This window comes from Rosa chinensis, chromosome 1 (genome assembly GCF_002994745.2).
Source record: "Rosa chinensis cultivar Old Blush chromosome 1, RchiOBHm-V2, whole genome shotgun sequence".
NCBI lineage: Eukaryota > Viridiplantae > Streptophyta > Magnoliopsida > Rosales > Rosaceae > Rosa > Rosa chinensis.
In genome coordinates, this window is record NC_037088.1 from 60,158,805 (window position 1) to 60,185,356 (window position 26,552).

The 26,552-nt window shown below is 36.6% G+C and overlaps 4 protein-coding genes and 1 long non-coding RNA gene across 10 annotated transcripts; 3 read left to right on the plus strand and 2 right to left on the minus strand.

Moving 5' to 3' along the window:
• The first annotated feature begins 4,413 nt into the window (after window positions 1-4,413).
• Window positions 4,414-6,870, plus strand: LOC112183017 (U-box domain-containing protein 1). Its single transcript, XM_024321604.2, has one exon. The coding sequence runs from the start codon at window positions 4,584-4,586 to the stop codon at window positions 6,651-6,653; it is 2,070 nt and encodes a 689-aa protein (XP_024177372.1). The 5' UTR covers window positions 4,414-4,583; the 3' UTR covers window positions 6,654-6,870.
• A 15-nt stretch (window positions 6,871-6,885) lies between these two features.
• LOC112183016 (UTP--glucose-1-phosphate uridylyltransferase 3, chloroplastic) lies at window positions 6,886-13,172 on the minus strand. Of its 2 annotated transcripts, none has more exons than XM_040510234.1 (17): window positions 12,229-13,172; window positions 11,937-12,117; window positions 11,698-11,847; window positions 11,418-11,594; window positions 11,158-11,330; window positions 11,010-11,076; window positions 10,729-10,895; window positions 9,918-10,076; window positions 9,569-9,660; window positions 9,380-9,474; window positions 9,173-9,250; window positions 8,917-9,012; window positions 8,629-8,703; window positions 8,464-8,555; window positions 8,202-8,364; window positions 7,612-7,672; window positions 6,886-7,291 (listed from the first exon to the last, which is right to left on the minus strand). In XM_040510234.1, exons 1-17 carry the CDS (start codon window positions 12,909-12,911, stop codon window positions 7,179-7,181), a joined length of 2,622 nt encoding a protein of 873 aa, XP_040366168.1. In that variant the 5' UTR covers window positions 12,912-13,172; the 3' UTR covers window positions 6,886-7,178. The 2 variants fall into 2 exon arrangements, with proteins under 2 accessions (XP_040366168.1, XP_024177371.1); XM_024321603.2 differs by having other exon boundaries at window positions 11,418-11,579; window positions 12,229-13,171.
• Window positions 13,173-13,351: 179 nt separating this feature from the next.
• LOC112182102 lies at window positions 13,352-16,114 on the plus strand. Of its 2 annotated transcripts, none has more exons than XR_005802930.1 (3): window positions 13,352-13,586; window positions 13,891-13,994; window positions 15,539-16,114. It is a non-coding gene; the product is annotated as an uncharacterized LOC112182102 (long non-coding RNA). The 2 variants fall into 2 exon arrangements; XR_002929278.2 differs by having other exon boundaries at window positions 13,363-13,586; window positions 15,576-16,114.
• A 2,492-nt stretch (window positions 16,115-18,606) lies between these two features.
• On the minus strand, window positions 18,607-20,527 carry LOC112180020. Of its 4 annotated transcripts, XR_005802439.1 has the most exons (6): window positions 20,261-20,527; window positions 20,117-20,159; window positions 19,593-19,674; window positions 19,201-19,486; window positions 18,980-19,052; window positions 18,607-18,832 (listed from the first exon to the last, which is right to left on the minus strand). XR_005802439.1 is itself a non-coding variant. In XM_040509732.1 (3 exons), the coding sequence occupies exons 1-3, from the start codon at window positions 20,224-20,226 to the stop codon at window positions 19,313-19,315; spliced, it is 366 nt and encodes a 121-aa protein (XP_040365666.1). In that variant the 5' UTR covers window positions 20,227-20,292; the 3' UTR covers window positions 19,070-19,312. The 4 variants fall into 4 exon arrangements, 1 of the variants encoding a protein (XP_040365666.1); XR_002928029.1 differs by having other exon boundaries at window positions 20,117-20,292; XR_002928030.1 differs by having other exon boundaries at window positions 20,097-20,292.
• Window positions 20,528-21,818: 1,291 nt separating this feature from the next.
• On the plus strand, window positions 21,819-26,141 carry LOC112171149 (GDSL esterase/lipase At2g40250). Its single transcript, XM_024308378.2, has 3 exons — window positions 21,819-22,467; window positions 25,397-25,670; window positions 25,778-26,141. The coding sequence occupies exons 1-3, from the start codon at window positions 21,856-21,858 to the stop codon at window positions 25,966-25,968; spliced, it is 1,077 nt and encodes a 358-aa protein (XP_024164146.1). The 5' UTR covers window positions 21,819-21,855; the 3' UTR covers window positions 25,969-26,141.
• Window positions 26,142-26,552: the final 411 nt, after the last annotated feature.

Below are 26,552 nucleotides of genomic sequence, written 5' to 3' on the forward strand. Positions count from 1 at the left end.
CATCATAATCACTTATATAGACCTTCGGTTACATTTGAAGGGATGAAACTATTAATTATTCTAATTCGAATCATTTCTCCCACCCTCCCTCATAACGTGAAGTAGCCCTAAAGAGAGATTCGAATATGTAAATGAAGGGTTAATTATGGTTTACTATCCTATGATTTTTTTACCTTGATCCTACTCAAAATAGGCTTAAATATGTCTATTCATTTGTGAAATCATGTTGATTTTACATCTTGGAAATAAAAAACAATAGAAATAATTGATGATGGGGCACCATATATCATGCGCCATTGATAGTTATAATGGGACATGATGGTTCATCAAGAAAGATTAGGTATTTCATTTGACTGGACAGAGGATTTTTCATTAGAAAAGTAAATCACTTAATCAAGAAAGTTTGATTTGTCCACAAGAAGGAAACATGGAAGGTGCAAAAGAAAATTAAGGAATCTCAACCTCTATGGTGCCATCTGATCACTATAATGGTAATCTTGTTTGTGGTTAATTCCTGTTTATAATGTTCTATATGAAAAGGATTACACTAGTTCAAAAGTTTTTTTTTTATAAAAAACAATTACAATTGATGAGGTCTAATTTATTATTATGAGACTTTCAGATATGAAAATCTTCACGGTCTAAAATTGGTTTGTAATAGCAAAATATCCGATTTTAACATCGCAATATAGAAATTTACTTCCTTAAAAATGTGAGTGAATTAAATATTTTCAAGAAAATATTTAATGTAAAGAATGTCAAATACGGTTTCGTGTTCCATTGTTTAGATTAATTGATTAGAGCTCTCTATTCACTACTAATTGTCGTTTGATGCTCTCTTACCATTTTGCTCGTGACATTAATCTCACGGTACCAAAGGTTTGGTCATAGTCTTTAAAAAGGAGAGGACAATTATGTTGCTGCTAGGTGTATTGGTGGTCCGATTTCTATGGGTCCGTTGCCTCTTTTCTATTTGGAATGAGACTCAACTGTCGATCCACTACTCCAAAAGAAACAATGGTCGGCCAATGGTAATAAGAACGAGAATACAAAATGCAAATTACATTTCTCTATCGAAAAGACACTGATCCTAATGTCGCTTGGTTCACTAGAGTAATTAGTGGTATAGTCGAATTGGTGTCTTGAGTTTTATGCTTATATCAGACCAAAAAAAAAAGAAAGAGTTTTATGTTTATAGGTCATATTAATTTTATGATGGAATTCTGCGTCATTTTATGTTAACATTTTCTCCCAAAAAAAAAAAAAACAAAATTTGGACAGAAGAAGGCTATCCTATACCTCCGCGCTAGGATATACCTACAACTTTGAATGTAAATGACTGATATGAGACACATATATGTCTCCACAGGCCCATGTATTTCTGTAAAGGATTTACATGTTACACGATCAAAAGCAAGAATGCTGGCAGCGGAAATCGAACTTCAATTGAGACTCAACCACAGACACACGCGTACCAACCGAACCAACCCATGTTGGAAAATGAAATGATGTGCCATGATTTTTATTTTTTGAAAAAAAATGAAGAATAATATGTCACTTCAAACATTTTATGGCATTGTGGAAATTAGGACAAAGAAGACAATAGTGCTCCTCCTCCAGGTGGCCACTTGCTCAATGCTCGTCGTTTTCCCAGAACACACAAAGCGAAGCACACCTTGAAATTGCTCACCACGAGTTACCTATCATTCACCCAACGTAGCCATTTGATCGCCACGCTCGCGAAAAGAGCGTGGGACAAAAGGTGCATCGAGGAAGGAATATGGGCCGGCCCAAGAAGGAATGATTAGGGGTGTTGGTCTCTGTGGGTTAGAAAGTGGTGTCAAGAACTGTAGCTTGACTTCGGCCTGTGGCATGTTGGTCTTTACTCCACTTAATTTCGATAAATCTTTTCATGTTTTTGGGATTTGACCTGTAGGACCTTTTACACGTGATCATACTGAGGGAAAGAGAGGCAGACTGTTTAGATATCGAGTTTTCGGACGCAAGTTGCTTTTGAATCTGTCGAAACACGCTTATATACGATCGTTTAGTCATTCAATCGTATCAAACAAACAAACAAACAATATTTGAATCAAGTTGAATATCTCATTCTACAAGCGAGGCGTTGTAAAGTTAAACTCAAATTTGAATCGACCAAGATACTTTATTTTGAGCATTATAGTGCTCTCCATGTCTTTATAAAGTTAAATTCAAACCAAACTTAAATATGATTCAAGCTCAAACATAACTCGAGCCTAGTTTGTTTTAAACAAATCAAATTTGACATCGTAAAGATCTACATTGTCACACACTCGCTAACGTAATGGTTGGATTAAAGCTATAAATGCTCATTAACGATTAAAACTAAGTAACACATAGTACTTGACTACTTGTAGTCGTTGAGCTTAAAATATGATATAATTTACTTTGAAAATCTAGGCCTCCAACAAAAAACTAATTAACAATTAGTAGGCAGAGAGACTTGGTCCTCTATATAAGTGTTTATCAGGATTAAAAGTATGACAACACTAAACATGCTCACACGAATTAATAATGTATATGAACGATGATGTTGAGAAGTATGATTTATGGAGCTTTCATTCTTTTGTCGTTAGCAAGATACGCAGTGGATTTGTTTAGTCTCCGTACATAGAACTATATAATTGTGGAGAAGTCGACCTATTAACACATAATCCAAACACAAATGTTCAATTCAGTAGGTACCCGACAGCCAAAGCAAACAGTCTTCCACCTCTTGTTTAATCCTAAAGTGAAAGTGAATTTACCTTAACATCCCCTTCATCCTCTTTAGGGTTTAGATATACGTTGAAGCATTACATCCCTTCTAGTTTGGGAAGCAATGACAATGCCCTTTTATCAGACCAAATAAAGAAAAACAAAACAATGTTCTTCAGAAAAATAGACATTTTCACAAAGTCACTATCATCTTCGTCCTATTGTCTTAGTTTTAGTGATCTATAAGGTTTTCAAGGATATTAGATTTGGTTGATCTGAAGTTTGGAAGTGAAAGTTACAGAGAATGGTTGAGGTAGATTTTAAACTGTCTAATCCTGCTAAATGGAATAGGGCATTATGTATCTGATATTCTGACCATTGGTTGCTACTTAGAGGTAGACTAATATAACTAAGGAAATGGTGAAGGGGCAAAACATGAAGAAAAAGAAGACAAAAAGAGATGATGATATATTAATCAGCAAATACATTCACTTTTGGGCGATTGAGAAATCTTATAACATAATCTATGTAAGATAACCTTTGACTCGTGAAGTTCTAAGGATTTTTTTTCTGTAATTGTCTACTCGTCTCCAAATATTTGGATGAGTAAACCCATAAGCAAGTCCATCACACAAGTAATTAAGAAAGGATACAATAATTTTTTTTTCTTCTAATTATGTTGGAACACCCAATAAGTTCAACAATGAGATTTAAACTCAAGAATTTCCTATGTGATGGATCTTGGGTAATGGACTAATGTAGACAAACAGTTAAAAATGATCACTCTTATTGACGGTGAAACCTAGAGTTAACATACAGACATTTTTTTATTTTTATGTAAAGCAGTTAGAATAAACAAAAAAAATAATGCATTACAAAGAAGAAGAATCGGTATTTTTATACTAAATAATACATTGAAACGGTAATTCTAAAAGGCTCCGAGAACTAAAAAAATATGTTTGAAGAATGAAGATAGAGTGATCTATCTCTTCTGTATAATGTCTCACTCATTCATTCGTCTACCATTTTTCATTCACCATTTTTTTTTTGGGGGGGTCTTTTTCAATGGTAGGTTTCAAATTTTAATTATGATTAGTATATATGGGACTCTTGTCTTTATTCGATGTATTTGACATGTTGACATGCTAATATATTACATAAATTATGAATTTATAAACAAAAATAATATACATTATAAGCTATAGAATGAAAATGGTTTCATGAACACTTATAAAAAGGTGACTATTGTAGCTGCCAAAAGTCCATATAAATTCATGGTCTAAGTGTCACTCAAGACAACATAATGACCTTCTCGGTATGATCTTATATTAATAAAATTATCAATTATTCATAAAAACTCAAATGTTCCTAATAAGACATTCCATATAAGGACACAATATCATTATTTTTATATTTTGAAACCACAAATGAAGATAAGAATTAGGTCACCAAGTACTAGTTTGACATGGTATGTATTCCTAATTTCCTATTCAGCATTTTCCCATGTAAGTTTTTGTAATATAAAAAATGGCGGGTAACATAACAAACCAAAATGGCCAGAGGTTGCGCCAAGTGGCAGCAACCCATGAATCCCTAACTTGTTCACGTCTCCATCTTTTCTGTTGTCTCTAATGTCAACTAATCCAAACAGAAACAGTCAATAGTCCATGCAATTAGATTACTATTTCTCTCTTTCCCCGTTATTTCAATATCCAAATTAGAAACCTTGTTCTTGTTCAAGAAATTTGAAAAATCCTAGCTTAATTAGCAACAAGAGCAAGAGGTTTTAGTAATAAAATCGAACAGAAAACATACTCAACACTGAGAATTATAGAGGGTTTTGAACCATGGATGTGGCTCTAATTCCTCCAATGTTGGTTTCTTCAGGCTTTTTGCCTACTGGGTCATTCTTAGAGTCATTGATTCACATATGCAATGAGATTTGCTCCATGGAAAAGCTTCCTTTTCTTCAAGTCAGGAACATCTCCACCATGATAAGGAGGATTAAGCTTCTTTCTTCTTTGTTCGAAGAGATTCAAGAAACTAACGGCCCTCTCCCTCCATCTTCAATCCTGTGCCTCACCGAGCTCTTCTCCGTGATTCGAAGAATCAAGTTTTTGATTCAAGAGTGTAAGGACTGCAGCTTTTTGTGGGGACTTATGCAGATGGAGCTGGTTTCAAATCAGTTCTACGTGTTGGTCAAGGAGTTAGGGAGAGCACTTGATATTTTGCCTGTGAGTTTGCTCAATATTACGGCAGATATTAGAGAGCAGATTGAGCTTCTTCACCGGCAAGCGAAAGGGGCAGAGTTGTTTATTGACCTTAAAGAGGTGAAGAGAAGAGAAGAGCTATTGGTATTGATGGGGAGCAACAATGAGAGGAACAAGAAGAACAAAGGGTTTGTAGACTTGGGCAAGGTAAAGGATATCTTGAGCAGCATTGGTTTGAGAAGCTCAATGGATTACGAGGAAGAGATTTCAAAGCTAGAGGCAGAAGCTCAAAAGCAAGCAGGGAGTGGCGGACTAATTGTGGTATGCAATATAAACAACCTCATCTCCCTTGTTTCATATTGCAAATCCATGATTTTCGTCTATGATGATTTCGAAACAACCAACAAGGAAGACTTCAAGCTGCTAGGTTCTACACCCTCAAATAGATATTATGATCACTCCTCATCTTCTCAATCCATAATTGCCAACATCCCAGATGAATTTCGATGCCCGATTTCACTAGACTTGATGAGAGATCCTGTGATAGTAGCATCGGGGCATACATACGATCGAAATTCCATTGCTCAGTGGATCAATTCAGGGCACCAAACATGCCCCAAAAGTGGACAGAAGCTTATTCACATGGCCCTTATACCTAACTATGCACTGAAGAGTCTATTGCATCAATGGTGTGAGGAAAACAATGTTCCAGAAGTTGGATCATCACCATCATCTTCTTCAGATTTGGAGAGGAGCAGGAGCAAAAGAGATTCGTGTGAAAATGCTGTGGATCACATTTCTGTTGTAAAAGCTGCAGTTGATGCTGTGAAGTTAACAGCTGAGTTTCTGGTGGGAAAACTAGCAACAGGTTCACCAGATATCCAAAGACAAGCCGCATACGAGCTTCGGTTACTTGCTAAAACAGGCATGGATAACAGAAGAATAATAGCTGAAGCAGGAGCTATTCCTTTCTTAGTGACATTGCTGAGATCACATGATCCAAGAATTCAGGAAAATGCTGTCACCGCGCTACTCAACCTTTCCATCTTCAACAACAACAAAATTTTGATAATGGCTGCAGGAGCAATTGATTACATAATCGATGTGTTGGAATCAGGGAACACAATGGAAGCAAGAGAGAATGCAGCAGCAGCAATTTTCAGCTTGTCCATTATTGATGACTGCAAGGTGACAATTGGAAAAAGACCAAGAGCCATTCCTGCATTGGTGGGGCTTTTGAAAGAAGGAACTCCGGCTGGTAAAAAGGATGCAGCCATTGCTCTCTTCAACCTTGCAGTCTACAATGCTAACAAGGTCAGTCTGGTGGTTGCCGGGGCGGTTCCCCTGCTCATTGATCTGTTGATGGATGACAAGGCGGGGATAACAGATGATGCCTTGGCAGTTCTTGCTCAACTTTTGGGATGCTCTGAAGGGTTGGAGGAGATTGGGAAGACTAGGGTTCTAGTGCCAATTCTCATTGATCTTCTGAGATTTGGTTCTCCAAAAGGGAAGGAGAATTCAATAACTCTTCTGTTGGGGTTGTGCAAAGATGGAGGAGAGGAGGTTGCAAGACGACTATTGATGAACCCGCGGAGTATCCCTTCTCTTCAAAGCTTGGTTGCTGATGGATCCTTGAAATCTCGAAGAAAAGCCGATGCACTGCTTAGATTACTGAACAGATGCTGCTTTCAATCTCAGAATCAATGACAGTACGATGTTTGTTACAATGTTGCATACAAAAAGATACGTATATTTGTCAAGATTAAGCGCACAGATAAAACTGTCTTATACATTGATTACTGCAAATTAATCTCATATTGTTGTTTGTTTTCAGAAAAATATTCATTCTTCCCTGTTGATTTGTTTAGATATTATCGCAATTTCATTGAGAATTGAGATGAATTTGAAACCTCCTCAAGGTCATACCAGCTATAATGTCTTGAGAAAATGAAGAAAGAATTGAACATATTTCATTACTTCCAACTCTTTATTTTACATCAGTTCCTTGATGATCCGCTTCCTCACTAATACTACATGAAAAGAGTAACATGAGCTGCGGCGACAGATCCTAGACCACTATATAATACATAAAAGGAAACTAACCTAGTTATATATGGTTTAACGTATATGGTTAAACCTAACCTGAACAATGCATAATTTATGAGGGTGAGTTACACGTCCATATGTGAACCACGATTCACCAATGGAAAGAATAATTTGTATGTATAAGATTTACAACTCTACCAATTCCAACTGAATATTTGTGTCCTTGATCCCGTACTTCCAATACCAGCTTCCACTGTCCATCATATTCTCTGCGATAGGATCTAATCCGATCGCTAAACCTGGATAACCCACGAAATGAAGATGAATAAATTAATGATTGTATTGCAGACATGTATGTAAGTCTTTTTGAAATGGCAAGGGAGTCCCATTCGAGCAGTTATCATCTCAGGCTTGATTTTGTCACTTTGGAGGGTGTTTCTATTTGCTTTCATTAAACTACTCAAGTTACCTCTCTTCCTCTAAAAAAAATTTCTTAGTCGTTTCATTTACCCTCATTTATTCTGTTCTTTAATATAAACTTTAGAACTTAAAAAAGTCAAGGAAAAGTCAGCAGGCAAACTGAGCAACAATGCTATTATAGACTCTAAACTCCACAAACCTGAATCTCCTGGCGTGATCTTCATTTTGTAGCCATTTGGAACTTCAAATATATGATTTCCCTGCATCAGTTGATAAGAACAAAAAGACGCTTGTTAGCTTTTACCTATAATATAAATTCATAACCAGCTTAAAATTACTGATGGAAAGGTGAACTCCTAACAATTGGATATGAAACCTCCTCCATTCACCAGTCATTGAGAAAAACACCAGGTCCAAAGTGGACTTCAATATTGAAAACGTGGTACTTTAGATATCTTAAAAGCTCTACCTCTTATTAAATTCTTATTGTTCTTGTCAAAAGTATTGAATTCAATAGAGTCAAATTGGATTTGTACATGGTATCATGCAAAATGCTTCCAGGCACTCTTTAACAAATTTATTGTTTATCATACAAAATGCTTCTGACTGAATTCCAATCATTTGAATATGTTAAGCCGGCAAGATTTACTACGAAAGTAATAATTACCTTAAATAATCTGTGAAAGGTGGAGGCCCGAAATCCAGTTTATAAAAAAAATAAATTAAAAAATTTCAAAGAAATTGTCTTTTCCTCTATGCATATCTACAGTGATTGGTTTTCAAACTAACCTTTAAGATAACATCAGTTGCCTCAAACTCAGCATTTCCATGCAGTACAACCTTACATGCTTGGATGCGCTGCACAACATGCTTCCAATAGACATTGTCTTCAAAATTCCAGTCAATTCCCTCATTCAATACTCTTACGTTCTGTAATTTACACCTTCCACACCTACGGGATCAATAAATTATTACTACAACTTCAACTGTAAAATGGGTCCATCATTTCTGAAGACCTTAAATTGTAGAAATGAAAGCAACAGGCTTCTACCTGTGTCCATATTGTAAAATAGGTTCACCAACTTCACCAACCCTACTTGAGCCCATAACATTATCAGCCTCTATGATCAGGCTTCCATCAAGCTGGATATGGGAAAGAGATTAGTAAGGAGACAACACCTTTGTATTTCTCAATGTTCTATTTTAAAGTTCAAACCTGAACATTCCTCCACAGGAACTCTGCGACCTCTACTTGTAACTCAGAGCCTTTGCATATTGAGCCTCCACAGAACTGTCAGGTAAACATAACTTGCTGCTTAGCTATTCATTTCTTCAATATTTCAATGAAGAAATACAAAATGTAGAAAACAATAAAATGAACCGACAACACATCCTCAGGTGCCAAATGAGATTGCAGAATAAGTAGTGAACAAAATGCACATTACCAAAGACAGGGAGAAAAAGGAGTTGAACTGGCGAATCTGTCAGATTCTCATTGACTTACCTTTTGTCTGGTGACCTCCCAAAGGGGGCCAAGAGCAGGGTGCAGAAGAATAAGAAATGGTGGTCCAGAATTTAGATACTTGTCATTACTTCCAATCTGCAGCATAGGATGAAGTAAAATACCACAATTGAATATCAAAAGGAAACTTCATCAAGAACTATGGATTTCCATTGAGCAAATACTAAGTGATAACATTAGCTGGCATCAAGTGGAAGTAATTTTGGTTACATTACTGCAAAATAATAAAGAGATGTACCTCAGGAAGTTGAATATCACACTGAGACAGAAGGTCATGAGCATTTCTTAGGATATCCAACAGTGAACCATCCGGAGTCTGCATATGAGTTTAACACAACGATATTAACTTGAGGAGACAAATTACCCTCTGCACTGTGTAGCAACAAAAAGGGTACACTTCAATTTATACTCTCAGGAAAAGGAGACATAGAGCACTATTACATACTTGGTGTAAAGATTTGTCTGCATGCCTTCTTTTCCTCTTAGTAGATGATGTAACCCGTCTTCTTTTATTAAAAACAATAAAGGTATCAAGCTTATCTGCCAACAGTTATAGCAATATAGTTACTCATAAACATCAAACATAAAAGGGATAAGTAGTCACAGTAATATGCAATTTAGACAGTAATAATACCTTCAATGCCTTTATAATCTCTAGATGGATGTGTATTAAGAAAATTGTCGGCAATATTTTGCATCGTGCATTCAAGCCTGCCACCAGGAACACTACAATACAAGGAAAGTCATTACAAGCCAGGCTAACATTATTCATGTGTGCAAGATCTGTTTCTTTCGTAGTGCAGTCTGTAATGATTAGCATACCATATACTGATGCACACGTTACAAAGATTAAAAACAAAAAACCAAATTGTAGGTAGAAGAAGTCTATTGAGGTTTTATCATTGCAGGATCTGCCGTCAAGTATTATTGATGCAGACATAATAATCACTTGTGAAACAGCAGTTAAAGGTTTTAAAAAGTACCTGTGTGGATTTCCAAAATTGTCTACAAATGATATCGCCTTTTTAACATTTAACACCATGCCAGGTAAGCTGTCTGTATTCTTACTGGAACCCACCAACTCCGCGGAAGGTAAGTCTACATACAAAATGTTTGTATTGGCAGGGAACTCTGCCTGCAACCTTGAATATAGAAAGCATGGTCAATGTTGGAGTATAGAACTGAAAATTTAAATTACCAAGTAAAAGTCATGGTGAAAGAAACGAATGGCCAAAGAATAAGAGAAAAGAATATAACACGTTGACAAACAACTTTGGTGCTTTAAGTTAGAATATGACGTTGACAAACAACTTTGGTGCTTTAAGTTAGAATATGTCTTGCTTACATGAATTACACAAAATCACAATTTTATCAAGAGGTTTGCAGTAAAGGTCTAGATTCATGGACCAACTGACCGTTTGGAATTAAGAAACAATATTGGACTATCAACTCTGCCTCATTCTAAATATGTTGAACTTATCAAGTCAAGTATCATGTACTTGCACCAAGTTTTGCATTTTGTGACCTAGTGAATCCACATTAAGGATGATTTCAGAATATTAGGGAGCATCACTATTCTTAATTATTTAAAGGCCATATGAAATGAGCCAGGAAAAAGAGACACCAGTGCTTCACTGAATAACAACATTGGATATTGTAAAGAAAAAACCATACACAGTCTAAGTTGGCATGCTACTACATTGGTCTTATGTAAATTTCAAGGACAAAGGATATCAAATCACACCATATACTACAAGTTATATTACAAATTTTTAATAAGAGATAACTACATACCTATTACGAGAATGAGGTCCATCTGCTATCCCAAATTTATCAAACTCTGTGTATTCAATGCAAGACAAACCATATGCCCACCTTCCATCCAGATTTTTCTTCTCCATTAGAACATTAATTCCTTCTGTAGCCCCCGAGTTCCTCTTACAGGAAGCAAACCCCAGTTTCTGTTACATGCAAAGGTAGAAGTGAAAAACAATTAAAAAAGAAGAAGGATTCTAAGTCCAAAAGGTGCTACCAGTTTCCATAACATCTTTATGAACACCATAGCAAATATGTACCTTCCCATGGTGTAAACCAATCCCTGCTAGTGCCAAGAGAGTCAAATCTGTAGCGGCCACAACATTGCTGGAAATTCATTGTTATTATGTAAGTCATGATGTGGAATCCAATTTATCAACATTTTCCAATTGAAGAAAAACAGCTTACCTAACTTGTCGTACAGTTGCACCTTTACGTCCATGATCATAAAACCATTGGAAAATGCCTTTATCATAAGCAAGTTTCCATATCACACCATGACCACCAGGCTTGCAAATGGGAGCAAAAGGTTTCTTGATTATCCATTGCCCATCCTCTGCACTAACAGCTGGAACAAGGGGCTGCAATTTCACAAGAATACATTTATTGCCAAAACCAGATAAATGATTCCATAATACATAAGCATTACATAGTTTCCCACATTATACCTGTTCGAAAAGTTGGAAACTTGATCGACCTCTCTTAAACCATTCAAGTTTTTCACAAAGAGAAGTTATGTGTTCATGGTTGTTCTTTGCAGCACTTGTCATGATAGCAACAGGAGTGATGCACTGCTTCCCAAAAATCTTGAAGTACAAAAACTCCCTAGCCTTGCAATCAATATACTAAAACGTAAGATGCATATAACTTCAATCATCACATAAAAACTTATATGTTAGCTCCTTTTTCTTGTCAAGTTTCCAATCTTGACAAACAGAGATCTTATACCTGAAGATCTCTTATAAGACCTTCCAATAAAGTCCGCCCACAATACGGAAGCATTGCAGCTGGGAGACATTCACCTGTATCAGGATCAACCAAACCAAGCCTGTCGGCGGAGCCTCCCAGAGGATAAATTTCACCTAGGTCTGGCAAACCCTAAAATGAAAAACATCTTTTAGTTCAAGACAATCTAACAACCTGCCTCGCATCCTACATATCGAAAGACCAATAGCCCTGACACAAACCTGAATTCCCCATAGAGCAGCTTGAGCTGCATATTCTGCATTTTCAGAAAGATCAAGTCCACTAGGTGCATGAATTTCCAAAAACTGGCATTCCATCTGCTCTTGTATTTTGTCATACCAATTTGTAGTCTGCATTTCAACTCTCGATTTCGCTAGAAGCTCCATTACTGTTATCTGATATCTGCACAAGTTTGTAATATTAGCTAACAACTCACATATCCTAATGCAAAGCTTTCCATATAAGAAAAGTTAAGACTAAAATGAATTCGAAGAACCAAAATAGTGGACTCACCCAATCACTCCTCCAATGCAGTTATAGAACTGTTCAACCTCTCCCAAATTCTTCAATAGCTTCTTCAAGTCCTCAAAATCTTCATCATTCAAAGCAAACCGAACCTTCTTCTTCTTCTTCTTCCCCGAACCGTCACTGCTCACATCCAATTTCTCAATCATTTCTACAATGGCGTAAAACGCGGTCTTCACGGGGCTCCTGGCCGGCTCCGCCTCGCTCTCGGCGAACTCAAACCCCCAGCCGAGCACGTGCTCTTGGCCGGCGGCGACGAGGCACTTGAACAAGAACAACTCGGTCGGACTCAAATCCAGCGAGGCCAAAACCGCAGAGAAGACTCGGTTGTTGCCGGAATTGAAGAATCTTTTCACTCTGGAATCTCCGTCGATCACTCTGGTTTTGGCGCGTAGCGATTTGGCGCCGGCGAGGCGGGAGCGGAGAGACTTGAGGCGCGCGAGCTCGCTGTCGAACTCGAATTCGGGAGCCGGCGGCGCGTACTCTACCGGGACGGTGGTGACGCGCGTGATGCAAGAACCAGGCGAAGAAGAAGAAGATAAAAGAGTAGGGAGGAGAGTAGGCTTGGTGAGGCGGAGAGAAGTGAGAGAGTGGAAGGGAGAGTGGGGAGGTTTGAAGGTGAAGAGCAAGTGCGAGGTGTCGCGGTTGAGAATTGGAGCTGAGCGCGCCATTGTTTACATCTACAGAGGTCTCCACAGAAGCCTCTGTAGGGATTCGAGCTTTGAAATTGAAGAAGAAAGCAAGTCAAGTGTGTGTGTGTGTGTGTGTTAGAGGTTTTGAAAATGGAGGAGAAAGAAGGAGAAGGAGAGGAGAAAAGGGAGGGAAGGATAAGGAGGCACCGAGAGCATATACGGATATACCCAATTTCCGTTGGCCCCTTTCCAACAGGGAAAGAGTGTGTCCAAATATCTGGCTCTTGGTTCCTACGCCATACGTGACACATTTTATCACTGTGATTAATAAACATGATAATTCTACATATACTAAATGTGGATGCACTGTTCATCCCTGTTCATCCCTGTTCATAACTGTTCATGTAACAGTAAAAAGTCGGTTTTGCCCTTGCTTTTTTCCCACAACTTCAGGGTGCCATTGAGCTGCTAGATGCTTCCATCGGTTTCTTCTTTCTTCTACTGCGTGTTTACTCCGGAGAGTGATAGAACAATTGCACCCACCAAGAGGAAGAAAGAAGAAGAGGGAAATTCACATCACGAGACTGAACAGAGAGAGAAGAGGGGGACGGGAAGAAGAAGAAGAAGAGGAATCTGGGTCTTGATCTGAAGCACCTGGCTTTTTTGGATATCACTTTTCTTTTTCTTGGCTAATCTTGATCTACAGAGTGTGAGGTGCGTAGTTCCTTTTCGTTGATCTTTCGTGTTTGTGATTATCATCTAATTTCTATTTCAATTGTAGCCGGTTTGCTTCCAAAATCTGGTTGCTAAACTAAAGCAGCTGAGAGGGATGTCAATGATTTCTTCTCCTTCTTTGGCTCAATTGAAACGTTTTGTTGGTTGGTTTGGAATATTACATATTCGGTGAATGTGCATGTACTGTCTATCTGACGTTCAAGGATTCGTATTAATTTAGAACTTTTTATTAATCAAACTTATTTAACCACTAATCATGATTGGGGTCCTTAATTCTTTTCAGCTGTTCAGATTTGCTGTCTATCAATCTTTGAACCAGAGTTTCAAATTGGATTGAGATTTGCAGAAGCCTTACAATTTCATGAATCATTGTTGGGCTTGAACCAGGTAACTAAATGTTTGATTCTATGTGATTTGCTTTTAAATTAAATATGCATATAATTGAATAGTTAGTAAACCAGTTTGATGGTATTACACATATAACGCTGGACCCTTAACCTTTATATTACTACACAGAATTCCTAAAACTTTACTCTGTACTTTTGTTTATCATTTGTCTTCTGTTCAATAAGCTACAATAATGAAAGAGAAAATTGGCAAATTTTGCTGTAAAGTTTGCAAATTTAGTTATACCTACAATGACAAATGAATAGATTGTTTTCAATTTTATTGACTTGGTTCAGGAATTCAGTGTGAATATTGTAGTTTCATATTCAAACCTGTATCAGTAGAAAAATTACAGTTTCTATAAATGCACTTTTCATATCTCTTTTGATTTGATTCATAATTTATGTTAATACTTTTTCCTGGAATAATTCATTTGGTTATTTAGTATAATCTCACTTCTTTTTGTCAACAAAAAACCTGTCTAACTAAAAAGACTACAGTTTCTATAACTGTACACTTTAACTTTTATTTTGATTTTATTTTAGCCTAATCTAATTTTTTTTTTTTGTGCAGTATTTCAATGTGCTAATGTCATTAACTCCTTCTTGAATGTTTTATGATATTGCTTGCATTGAATCAAATAAGTTGGTATTGAATTTCTTTCACTTAGTATTGATTGACATTGATTTTCAGTACTGCTCAGAAAGAATGCTCACATATTAATAGCCGTTTCTAATGTTTTTATGTTTAGCAACTTTTGACAGTACAATGCATTATTTGATACACAGACCACTACACCTTAATGAAATTGTTAAGTCAATTCCAGTAGTACTGGCTACAACTTTTTTGTTACTAACTGACATTGCCATCATGCCATGTTTTGGAGTGTGTCTCTGTCTTTCATGTTGAACTTTTCTTAATGAAATAGTCGAAGATCATGAGAATGCAGATAATCAATTCAATCTTGATCTCATTCTAAAATTCTCTAATTGCTGGAAAATTTAGAATCTGTCGTAAAATAATCAAACTTAGTCATGAGAGATTGCCGGTTGTCAAAGTGGCATGATGGTTAGTTTTGGGGTTGTTAGGATATGCATTTAGTTGCTTCTAAGTTGGCGTCTAGCCGTCTATGAAGTAATGAAACTGTTGCAACAAGTTTAATATTTTTAATCAGGTTGGAACTAGAGGAATCATTCATGCGGTTTGTGCATTCTTTAAATACATTTGGAAAAAATCATTCATGCTGTCAATCATTTAAAGAGAAATTATTATCGTTACTATTGTTTTAGTTTTATCTATACGTGATATTCAAATGTTCAGCTGATTTAACTGTCAAGTTACGAAAAAAGAGGCTAAAGTTCTAAATTATGTTGTTGTCTAAAGCTGCAGTTTTGCGTAACAAGTGTGCTTTTATTAAATTAAATATAAAATTTCTTCTTTAAAATATTTGCAGAATGAATTGACATGAAATTAAAGTTTCATTATCACATTTCTTGACTCATTGATTATTGTTCTTACTGTTTCTTTTTTCTTATTTGTTTTAGGCATTGAAATCTAATTTGCTGTTTGTATGTAGTTCAGACTCGAAAGTTGCATATACTCAAGAACTTGGGAAAACCTGTTTTTTAAACTCCTAGACGCAGAAGTTTGACAGTTTAAGGATTCTGCTCCAAGGTTAGCATTCTGTATATATGCTAAAGAGAAAATTGTTTTAATCTGTAAAGGTCTTTTAATATTGCAAGTAAAAGTTGTAAATAAACTGGCTAATACTCATTTGAGTAAAAGTTTATACTCATTTGAGTGTCAAGCAATTACCTTTAGACTAGATCCTAGACCATTGTCATCATTCTAAACTGGAAGTGATATCCTACAACATCATCAATGGAGATTGTCAGCAAGGAGAAAACCAACTGTGGTTCCAAACCACTTTTTCTAAAAACAAAGGAAAGCGACTTTTCGCACATTCTCCATGACTAGCTATCAGAAGGATACATTATCAACTATTTTTTGTAAACCATTGCAACAGCAATTGTAACTAAGTTAGCCTTATTTTCAACATTGCCAGTAGAACACGAACTATTTCATCTTTAGTTGTAAAACAGACATAAATCTTTTCTTAATTTAGTTCTTGAATAACGGTTGTATTAGCTCCAAAACCTCAGCAAAGCGCGGGCACAATTTCTAGTTTGAATGAAAATGGGATCGTGCATGGTCTCATACATTAGAAGGTGCAATAGACGTGTACGTAGAATGCAATGCCATATCGAAATATGTTAAACTTTAATATTACTAATTCTTGTAAATTGTAAGCTCATCACTCATAAAGTATGATTTTCAAAACGTGTTTCAAATGACAAAAACATTGAAATCTCGAACAATTTTTTTTTAATGATTTTTATTGTGTTCTGATTTTGAAAAATTATAAAAAGAAATTGCATCGTGAGTTTTGAGTTATGTTAGTTTGAGAAATGTTTTGAAATGATCATTTGAGGGTGGAACAGTTTTGGTGATAAAATAAAAATATGTAATTTTGGCCAAAAATCATGTGCTATAGCCTATAGTCCACAATTTTAGATAAAAATTATTGTGTGCTAAAAGCCTAAAATCCTACATTATACCCACCTCACTTTTCATAGTTTGTGAAACGTAAATTGTAAAAAAAAAACATTTAGAGTGTGGATTGTAAAATAATAAAGGTATATAAATTTCACTCCCCGTTCTTTACCGGCTATGAGAAGATTGATGCTTTGCACTTGAATATATACTACCAAGCTTAGGGCCGGGAGTGAGTTGCATGTTAAAGATGTTTGGTTTCAACCCAAGTTATAATTTATAGTTTGTGAAATGTAAATTGTAAAAAAAAAAGTGAAAATACAAGGACAGAATATGATTTTCTGGAAAACAGGGATTGCAGTGCACTGATCAATCCTTACTGGGCAGCAGAAACCAAAATAACAAACTAAACACCAGATTTTGGTTACACATTGAAAACCTCAAGTATGAGATTAAAAACACTGCGGGGCTCTTACTCTTGAGAACCCAAAATAAATATCTTCATATTGAAAAGGATATGTTCTTTTACAAACTTTGAATAGCACTAGCTCGGCTATAAGATTCACACAAAATCTAATACAAAGTTTGTCTTCCTTCTAGAACTCCTTCACTTGAACGATCTTCAAATCTTGTTCTTCTTTCTTCACAGTCTCCCTACTGATCTTGAGAGAGTATTATGCATATGAAACTATGATCACAAACACTTATACATGGACCAAGTGTTTTGACTCTTTGTGAAGACACAAACTCAAAAAGCATGCAAGACACCTACACTTATTCTTGCGTTTCTCCACACCTTTTTGCCGTGCATATTTCTGCAATATATATTCAACCAGCGGCAACCACTCAAACAAACTAGAAACAACCCTAATTAGACTTCTATTAGGAAAGAGCTTTTATTTCAAGATATCCATAAAATCCTAAAAACCCTAGGGAATCAAATACACAATTTTATAAACAGAAAAATATCTTTAAATAAAGAAAGTTAAACCTCAAAGATATTTTCCCGTTTTGTATGGATCATCACCAATTTAATCAAAACTTGTACCTACAAACATTTAGAGTGTGGATTGTAAAATAATCAAGGAATATAAATTTCACTCCCTGTTCTTTACCGTGAGAAGATTGATGCTTTGCACGTGAATATATACTACCAAGCTTAGGGCCGGGAGTTGCATGTTAAAGATGTTTGGTTTCAACCCAAGTTAGAAAGCACTCTTCTATATCACTGAACTAGCCTCTACACTATAGTACTCTAGCGAGGCAGAAAATATATAGGAATCACTAGATTGCTGGTTAGGGCAGCAACCTTTTTTTCTTTTTCTTTTTTAATTGTGTTGCTCTCAATGGATTTAACCTGAAACCTACGGCTATACATGAGAACTCTAAAGTCTTTTTTCAGTTTCTCGCTCTAGGTTAAGCTCCGAAGGTCTCACACAAATTTTATATGCGACGTAATTCTGGCTAGTCAATGCTTCAGTTTCAGTTTGAAGGAAGCTATGCTACTAATGGCACATTTATTTATTTGAAATGAAAAATAATCATGAATCGGAGACAAGTGGAATGGGAGAAGAAAGAAATCAGTATTGATTCCAGAGGAATGATTCCTAAACTCATCTCTCCCCTTTGTAATTGAATTCCTGAGTATTCAGGAACCGATTCTTGATAAGGAGGTGAGACCTACATCCATTCTGATTCCTTCATGTGTTAGTAAACGTAGAAATTCTTTTACCCGGAATCATTCCGATTCCTTTATGTGTTAGTAAACGCATGAATGTTTTTACCCGGTAATCATTCCATCCAATTCCAAGTAAGTAACACTACTACAATTTTGCTTATAGGACACCTTCCTGTAAGGGTGTTCAATGTTGACAAAGGCCACCAAAACCTTCATTAGCCACTATGCAGCCACCCAATACATGACAGTGGTGATTGCCCCAGTTTCCTTTGGAGCATAGAGCACCAAAATGTGAAACAGTGCCTGATTTTCAACTTTCTTTATGTTGTCATATCAGCTGTCATGTCAGCTAACATACCCCAATGATCAATGTAATGGTAGTTTTGGAAGCCACTGATATCAGTGGCAAAAATATGAAGCTGGATTAAAAAAATAAGGTGCCAACTGGCACCTCTACATTAATGTACTGTATACTGTATTTTAAAATGTATCAAACTACAGTAAATAAAAATTTACAGATAAACCCATCAAAATTTTAACATCAAGACTCTTCCTCCCCAAGGTTGCAACCCTTCCCTTGATACAGCAATCCTTCCTTACGAATAACCTACAAGATAAAACTTGTCATTAGTTCTTATTCTAACAATTGTATAGAAAAGTGATATACATTATTGCTCATACTATTCATTATGGTAGCAAAGAAGACAAGAAAAAACCAAATGCAATATAGATGCATACCAAATGATGGAATTACCTCTGTTGCACAATGACTAAATTCAAGAGTTCGGTTGAGTCATGACGGCATCAATAAGTAGAGTCCTTCAATCCTGTTGCCCATTAGAAAGTATTTTTACCTCAATTAATGTGAAACATAACAATTCCATATGTAAATCACATCATGCATGCACAACTAGCTTGAAACAAACCCACTGATGTAGAGTTAAATGATAATTACAAACATGTATCAGGACATACCAGATTCAGAGTAGTTGAACTCACTTTAGAGTGAGTTCGCACTTGTCTCAGCTTCGTTGCTCAGCAAAACAACCAAGAGGCTCATAGGTGAGAAAGTATTTGTTAACTTGAATCACATGAAACAAACCTGAGATATAGCAATAGAACAAGGAGCAGGTACCTCGTCTTTCTTTCGTTCAAGGACACAGATAAAAATGGTGAGATCAAGCATGCCATCTTTGTTCAACGCCGGGCCAGGCTTCAAACTATTTGGGTCCTTCTTTGAGAATGCGATGCTTCGCTCAGCCTGACCATATATAATTAGAAAGACAATTAACAATGTTATGAGTGCATCATATATATCACACTCATAAACCCTAAACCCTATATCTAACAGGATTTGACGAACGTACCATATTCAGTTCCAGACAAAAACTCTTCCAGCTTTTCAATTGCCAGTAAAAATCCATAAATTCACTCACTCTAAACTCAAAACTATATGATAGTTAAACAAAACCATTAGGCAAATACAAAAATTCATGTAAAGCAAGCCCATTAATGTTCATTTAGAACCCACAAAAAGGCAACCAAATGGAAACAAGCAAAGCCCAGAAGTCAGAACAGGATCAAGAATCAAATGGCAGCAATAAAATGAAATTCTTAAACAAAAACCAAGATAAACAGCCTCACCGGGCAAAATATATGTGTTCAAATTCTAGATGGGGTTTCAAACTCATCCACTCTGATTGTTCATTAGCTAGTTAAGCATAGATTTTTCATTACTTATTCCTTGATGTTCTTCATGTATTGTTAGATATACACAATAAACAATGAAAGAAGCTCTGCCAAGTCAAATGCAGGTGATCTAAATCGTTAACTGCCTGAAAGATGAAAGATGTCTAAGAAACAACACATACAGATCTGATATTGAGGTTACCCAGGGGGGAAGACTTGCTGATAAATAGTTGGAAGACAAATCTCTGCACATAAAAGTCCAAAGTCAAGATCTGCAACATGCAAGCCTAAAGATTTAAGCTTTAAAAACATAAGAGAAGAGAAACAGGAAAGTTAATGCGAGCACCCCAAGCTCTAGGCTCAGGCCCACTGCCCTGCCCCATCAAACACCTTTGATGCCTCGTAGATCCAAATCGTCGTCGTCGTCGAAGAACGCTACAACAGATCCGCCACTCCACCTAAGCCAACCTCGAATCACCAAACCCTCGAAAATAAGATGGCTTTTGAAACCTCTTATCCAGGAAATCGAGCGATTCTGGAGTAACACTCAGAAAATTACACGATAACGAGAGAGAGAGAGAGAGAGAGAGAGATGAGAGATGAGAGATGAGAGAGAGGCAAAGTGAGGCTAGGGTTTTTAGTCGAAGCAAGTGAATATATACGAAAGAGGGGATTTGCTGTGTCGGCACCACACCATAAGAGTTCTTTATAACTCAGCCCACCGATATAGAAGCCTAGAGCCCACTTATATTTTTGTTAAATGTTATTATAATGCTTTTGGTATTGTTTCAGTACCAACATAACTTTTATTCACCCATTAGGCACTGACGTACAGTGGAAAGAAAAAGTAAGTCACTGTTATCAAATTTTGGTGCCATTCTGTTTGGAAAAACCACCGCTTATTTGTGGTGTCTATTAAAGGTGTCCTATAGCCAAAATTCTAGTAGTGTAAACGTGCCCTAATTGTCTGGCAAGCTCTGATGGGAGTGTTTGAGTTTGAGGCTGAAATAAGTAGATTTCGGTGTCCCTCTTCACTGCTGTATGACAAATTTACTAGTTCTAAAGGAATTGCTTGCTTCTAAAAATGGTGGCCTATGAGGATCTGCATCTAATTGTTGAGAGCCCCTTATTTTCCTGTTCTCCTTACTGATCAGCAATGACGGTTTCCTTTTGGAATCGACCTCTTATCAGTGTTGGTTTTTCAATCTGATTTATATCCTTCTTGGTTTATTTCTTCAACTCAAAGGGTGCTGGAAGACCTTCCTAGAATCTCGTTTCCCTTTTCGGTGGGCGAGATTAACTTTATGTTTGTAATTATTTAAATTCTTTCAAAGAACTAATATCGCATATATAAATTCTTATTTAATTTATTAAAAAAAGAAAAAGTGTTTGAAATTATCGGAATTACCGTAATGTTCCATCTGTGATCCTCACAATGGTGTGCATCAAGGATTGTTGGAATTAATGCTTTTATGGTAACACGGAGTATCAATACATTAGATGATTGGTAGAATTTTGCTGGAGGTAATATTTTAACCGCATTCCTTTGAAATTGAAGTAACTAATTCTTGGTTTTCATGTAAAGTTGATTCAACATATCTTTGACCATGTTCACAAGTTGATTCAACATCTATTCTATAGATTTTAGTAATCATGCCAGTACTATCATATATCATTTTAGGGCATGCAACTTATTATTTATGAAGAATATTGCAACGTAGGAATAAAAACACTAAGCAGCTGCTTGCATACTCATTCAAAAGGAATGGGATCACAGTTGGTAAACCTGTTACCACATTCTATGCTTAAATTCCTTCCACAGTCGAATGGCGTGCACTCCAAATACGTCATTCAAAATCAGACGACAATGCACCAATATCCATTCAAGATTAGATGATGTTGGTTTGGAAATGTATTCAAAACCCTATTGTTCACACAGTCATGTTCACACTAGTCTTCTCTTTGGCCACCTTGATAATCCTACCGCCATCTCCGATCAGTGCCTCCTCTCCATCTGTTTCTGCTCTCTTCGCTTTCGGCGATTCCACGGTGGATTCCGGCATGAACAACGACCTCATGCCTTTCGTTCGGTGCGACCATCCCCCTTACGGCAGAGACCTGCCGGAACACGGCCCCACCGGAAGGTACTCCAATGGAAAGATTGCAACTGACTTTATGGCCTCAAACTTGGGACTCAAGGACCTCTTGCCTGCTTACCTCGACCCGAAACTGACCGACTATGATTTGCTCACCGGGGTCAGTTTCGCGTCGGGAACTTGCGGCCTAGATGATCTGACCTTGGAGTTGAGCCACGTCTATAGTATGGGGGATCAGTTGGAGTATTTTGATGAAGCCGTAGTGAGGATGAAGATAAGTGTTGGGGAAAAGAAGGGTAGAGAGATTGTGGAAAATGCACTGTTTGTGGTTAGTGTTGGGGCGAATGACTTGATGCTGAACGTGTATGAGTTTCCTCTAACCGAGAGGAAAACTCAGTTTACGTCTACAGACCAGTACTCTGATTTTCTGCTCCAGAGACTTGGGTCCTTTATTCAGGTAATGAATTTCATCTCTTTGTACATATACATATCTTGATTAACAATTTAACATAATGCTTGATAATCTTTGCATTTACTACTAGGAGACCAAAAATGTATGTCAATATTAATTATTTAGTATTAAATCTAAGAGTGCATGACTACGAATTTCTTGATTATATTTTTTTCAATAGAAGATTAGACAATATTAGTCCCTTGGTGCCCAGTACCATTTGGTCTAGTAACATAGTCTCACATTCGTAAGTGGAAGGTTGTGAGTTCGACTCATGAAATGTTATTTACCTTGGTATACGTAGAGGTCTTCGATTCACGCAAAGTGCTAACTCTCCTTAAAAAGAAGAGGACCACACGCGGAAAGCCACCGCCCGTCTCTTCATTCTTTTTAGTAAATTTAAATGATTTTCAGTTTCAATATTTTAGATTAATAGGAGAAATTTTAAATACATACCCCTAATCACTTTAATACACATCTCTATTATTTTAGATTTCAAATTAAATTTTGTAGGTAGGTTAAATGACAAAAACAAACGCATAGTCATATTTTCCTTATATTATTCTATTTATGTATAAATATAGTTAGATAAATATAGTAAATTTCTATACATGGCCTCCTAATTTAATACAAGGATAAAGTTAGAAACTATCTAATTTAATTTTACCTTAAATAAATTGTAATTAAGTGAGGTTAGAAATCATAATATTTAGAATTTCAAAATCAATGGCATTAAATGTTTTTACTCCCATTTTTAGTTAATTTCCTTTTTTTTGTTTCCTAAGAGATATGATTAATCCATTTATTTTCTGATATAAAACATCACGGGTGAAATTTTTTTGTAATTGTTAATTTGTTTGGCCCCTCTAATGACAACTTTGTAGTTCTACCATTGTGGAGAAACTACTGATATAGTTTTGGTTAAATGTTCAACTCATAATTTTATACTTGATCAACATGGTGTTTGGTGGATGAGAACTCAAATAATACAAAACCTATTTATATGCATCTATTTAAAGGGAAGAATAATAAATCTTTATGGATTTCTCATTAACTAACACAAGTAATCAATATGGTTATTTACAAAACATCAATTAATATACTGTTTTTTTTAGAGTAATAGTCAACCATTTTATTAATAATAATCATACGAAATTTCAACTTATAGATGTAGAAACTACATCAACATATGAAATAACAAGATCAATACTAGATGCAATAAAGCATAGAAAATAAAACCTAATAAGGGTAATAAGAGATGCAATTAAGCATTTGATGAAGCACCAGATAGAATCCAGGCTATGTAAACCGGTACCAATAGTATGGTCAACTATACTTCCACGCAAAGATATACGCCGAATAGAGGGTAACCTTCTAGGCTTCTATCAAGGTGACCGACGGTAGTGTGACCGACCTTGCCTACTCTACGCAAAAAAATACGCCGAATAGAAAGCAATCTTCTACCTAAGTAACCAAAGAAGTAGATCCAAAATGCAGAAAAATTTAGGGCTCATAAAACGTTTCCCGGATCCCAGATATGAAACCGTAACAGCAACGAGCTCATACATCAGTTGCAAAACCCCAAGAAGGAAGGCCCAACTAAAAACCTTACAGCAGTCCAACAAAACTGAGGCCCAGGCCCACAGATTCCTCCTTTGGGCACCCAGACCTTCCCTAACCTCGGCTCTGACTGTTGCTCCACCTCCCTTGATCAGAGAAGGATCATCTCGACCCCACCAACTCGATGCCAGCCGCCGCCACCAAAGCCATTAGCCATGACGAAAATCCCGCACATAGCCCAAATAGTACTGTACCGCTCGCCCCCTGCTGCCGGATCACCCCCTCGATCTAGGGCATAACGAAACCCAGTGATTCTCGACAATCGCCTCACCACCGCACCATAAATCTTGGTGAAACAACGGCCCCTCTTGATTTGCTCACTTAGCCATCCCGCCACTAACCCAATGTCGCATGCTGTCTTCAGCCGTGCTCGGATTGGCCTAAGGCTCTGGACTCTCGGTGCAGGCCCTAACAGGGAAGGAAGCTTAGCATCTGCTACTCCCCATTGAACAGATACACGATCAGAAAGAATTTGAGAAGAAAAGGTTACCACATGCCATGATGCAAACCACGATCTGATACCGGGCATGACAGAAGCCGAGCGCAAAGGAGCCGATATCGAAGACGATACTGGAACAATTCTCCATCGAGGATGGAGGGAGATACAGAGAGGCCGAGGACGGCCCTCTCCCAACCCTAGCAGAGCAAACCCTCTATGTATTTTCATTGTTTGTTTTTACCAATTTTGAAGGTATGAATTTCTTTTTCTTCTTCTATCAATTAATATACTAGAATATACTAATCATATTAAATAGTAACCTTAACATACTCAAATGATAGGATATTTCATGATTTTTGAGATTAAGGATATTTTAGGTACTTTGGGTTGTGTATTTAGTAAAATATTGGAATTAGAAATTAAATGGGTGGTGTATTCAGTATGGAGTGTGTATTAAGTAATTTAGGGTGTGTATTTAAAATTTCTCTTAAACTTTTAATGGTTGGATTAAAGAAAAGAATGAAAAGAGACCTATAACTTATGGCGAGGTGATGATTTTTTATGGTTTATAAAAATTTGGCTCCATTGACACAAAACCACAAGAGGCCAATATTGAAATTTGACTAAAACATGGGCAATGAGAAATGATTTTTCAACCCCTTTAGTGCATACCCCTAAAATTTGTTAATACATTTCGCTTTTAGTTTCAATTCATCAGTCCTTGCTACCTTAGAATACAAGAAAGTCTAGTGTACAAATGTAATGTTAACTAGGGGACCTGGAGATAAACAGATTTAGATTTTACAAACTACATATGAGACTAATAATTTGAAAACTAATAGTAGCTTTTGAGTTTGGGGTGGTATATTCATGCAGGGTCTGTACAGTAGGGGAGCACGGCGGTTCATGGTGGCTGGTCTTCCACCGATCGGATGCCTTCCGCTTCAACGGACACTGAGCAGCATCATCAATCTGCGCCCTCAGCGCCTGTGCGTCACGCAGCAAAACATAGACTGTCAGACCTACAACTCCAAGCTCCAGGCCCTTCTCTCAAGTTTGCAAACCACACTGCCACTCCCTAGTTCAAGGCTAGTCTATTTTGACATCTACAACCCCATCATGGACATGTACAACAACCCAGATAAATATGGTACTTGACGCATATTATTTAAAAAGAAAAAAGCAATGTAGACTTGTAGTTAATAAAGTCTTATAATCTAGGCTTTATTTTTTATTTTTATAAATATTTATGTGTAGGGTTTGTGCATATACATGAAGGATGCTGTGGAACTGGGATGTTTGAGTTGGGGCCTCTGTGCACAGAGTTTTCGCGGACGTGCCCCGACGCGTCGAAGTATCTTTTCTGGGATGCAGTTCATCCTACTGAAGCAGCATTTTTCGTCATTGCTGACTATGCTCATAAGACTGTCTTGCAGTACCTTAGTTAGATCGATCTTCATGTTTTTTCTCTCTATTTCTTTTGAAAATATGAAATACATCCAATGTATTTAAGTGCCAGGAATATCCTTGTTAATTTGATATATAATTCTTGCAAGTTTCGAAGCAGCTGGTGTATTTTTAGTGAGGGAAAAATGGAGTAAATAAACTTATGAGGCAGCTAGAGGAGAAAAGTGGCATACGTGATTAGGATCCATGTGATGAACTCAATTCCATAAGATTCATACTATCTTTTGAGTTAATCCAATTGATTTTATTCAGCGTCAGGACCGGTCCTAAGTCTTTCAAGGCCATGGGTGAGAATTATTTTTAGGCCTCGTATTTGCATATTAATAAACTTGAATATAGGTCTTTTTTTTTCAAAATTTGTCAACAGTGCAATAAAGTCTATATAAATTCTAATTTCAGAATTTTTTGAAGATCAACATAACTACACAAAAGAAATGACACTTCTTTTTCAACTGAAATGAAATTTAAAAAAGAAAATTTGTTTAAGTGAAAATGTCAAACTCTTCTTCAAAATTCTAACAACCAATAAAAACCACTATTGCAAAACTCAGTAAAATCATAAACA

Bases quoted from the DNA above. Each gene is read 5' to 3' on its own strand.
- LOC112183017 (XM_024321604.2), top strand. From the start codon at position 4,584: ATGGATGTGGCTCTAATTCCTCCAATGTTGGTTTCTTCAGGCTTTTTG.
- LOC112183016 (XM_040510234.1), bottom strand. From the start codon at position 12,911: ATGGCGCGCTCAGCTCCAATTCTCAACCGCGACACCTCGCACTTGCTC. The intron at 12,118-12,228 runs GTGAGTCCACTA...AAACTTGTGCAG, and splicing joins TGCATTGGAGGAGTGATTGG to ATATCAGATAACAGTAATGG. The intron at 9,661-9,917 runs GTACTTTTTAAA...CTTGTATTGTAG, and splicing joins AATTTTGGAAATCCACACAG to TGTTCCTGGTGGCAGGCTTG.
- LOC112180020 (XM_040509732.1), bottom strand. From the start codon at position 20,226: ATGTTTTTAAAGCTTAAATCTTTAGGCTTGCATGTTGCAGATCTTGAC. The intron at 19,675-20,116 runs GTAACCTCAATA...ACTATCATATAG, and splicing joins CAGCAAGTCTTCCCCCCTGG to TTTTGAGTTTAGAGTGAGTG. The intron at 19,487-19,592 runs GTACGTTCGTCA...ATATATGGTCAG, and splicing joins TTTGTCTGGAACTGAATATG to GCTGAGCGAAGCATCGCATT.
- LOC112171149 (XM_024308378.2), top strand. From the start codon at position 21,856: ATGTTCACACTAGTCTTCTCTTTGGCCACCTTGATAATCCTACCGCCA. The intron at 22,468-25,396 runs GTAATGAATTTC...ATATTCATGCAG, and splicing joins GACTTGGGTCCTTTATTCAG to GGTCTGTACAGTAGGGGAGC. The intron at 25,671-25,777 runs GTACTTGACGCA...ATTTATGTGTAG, and splicing joins CAACAACCCAGATAAATATG to GGTTTGTGCATATACATGAA.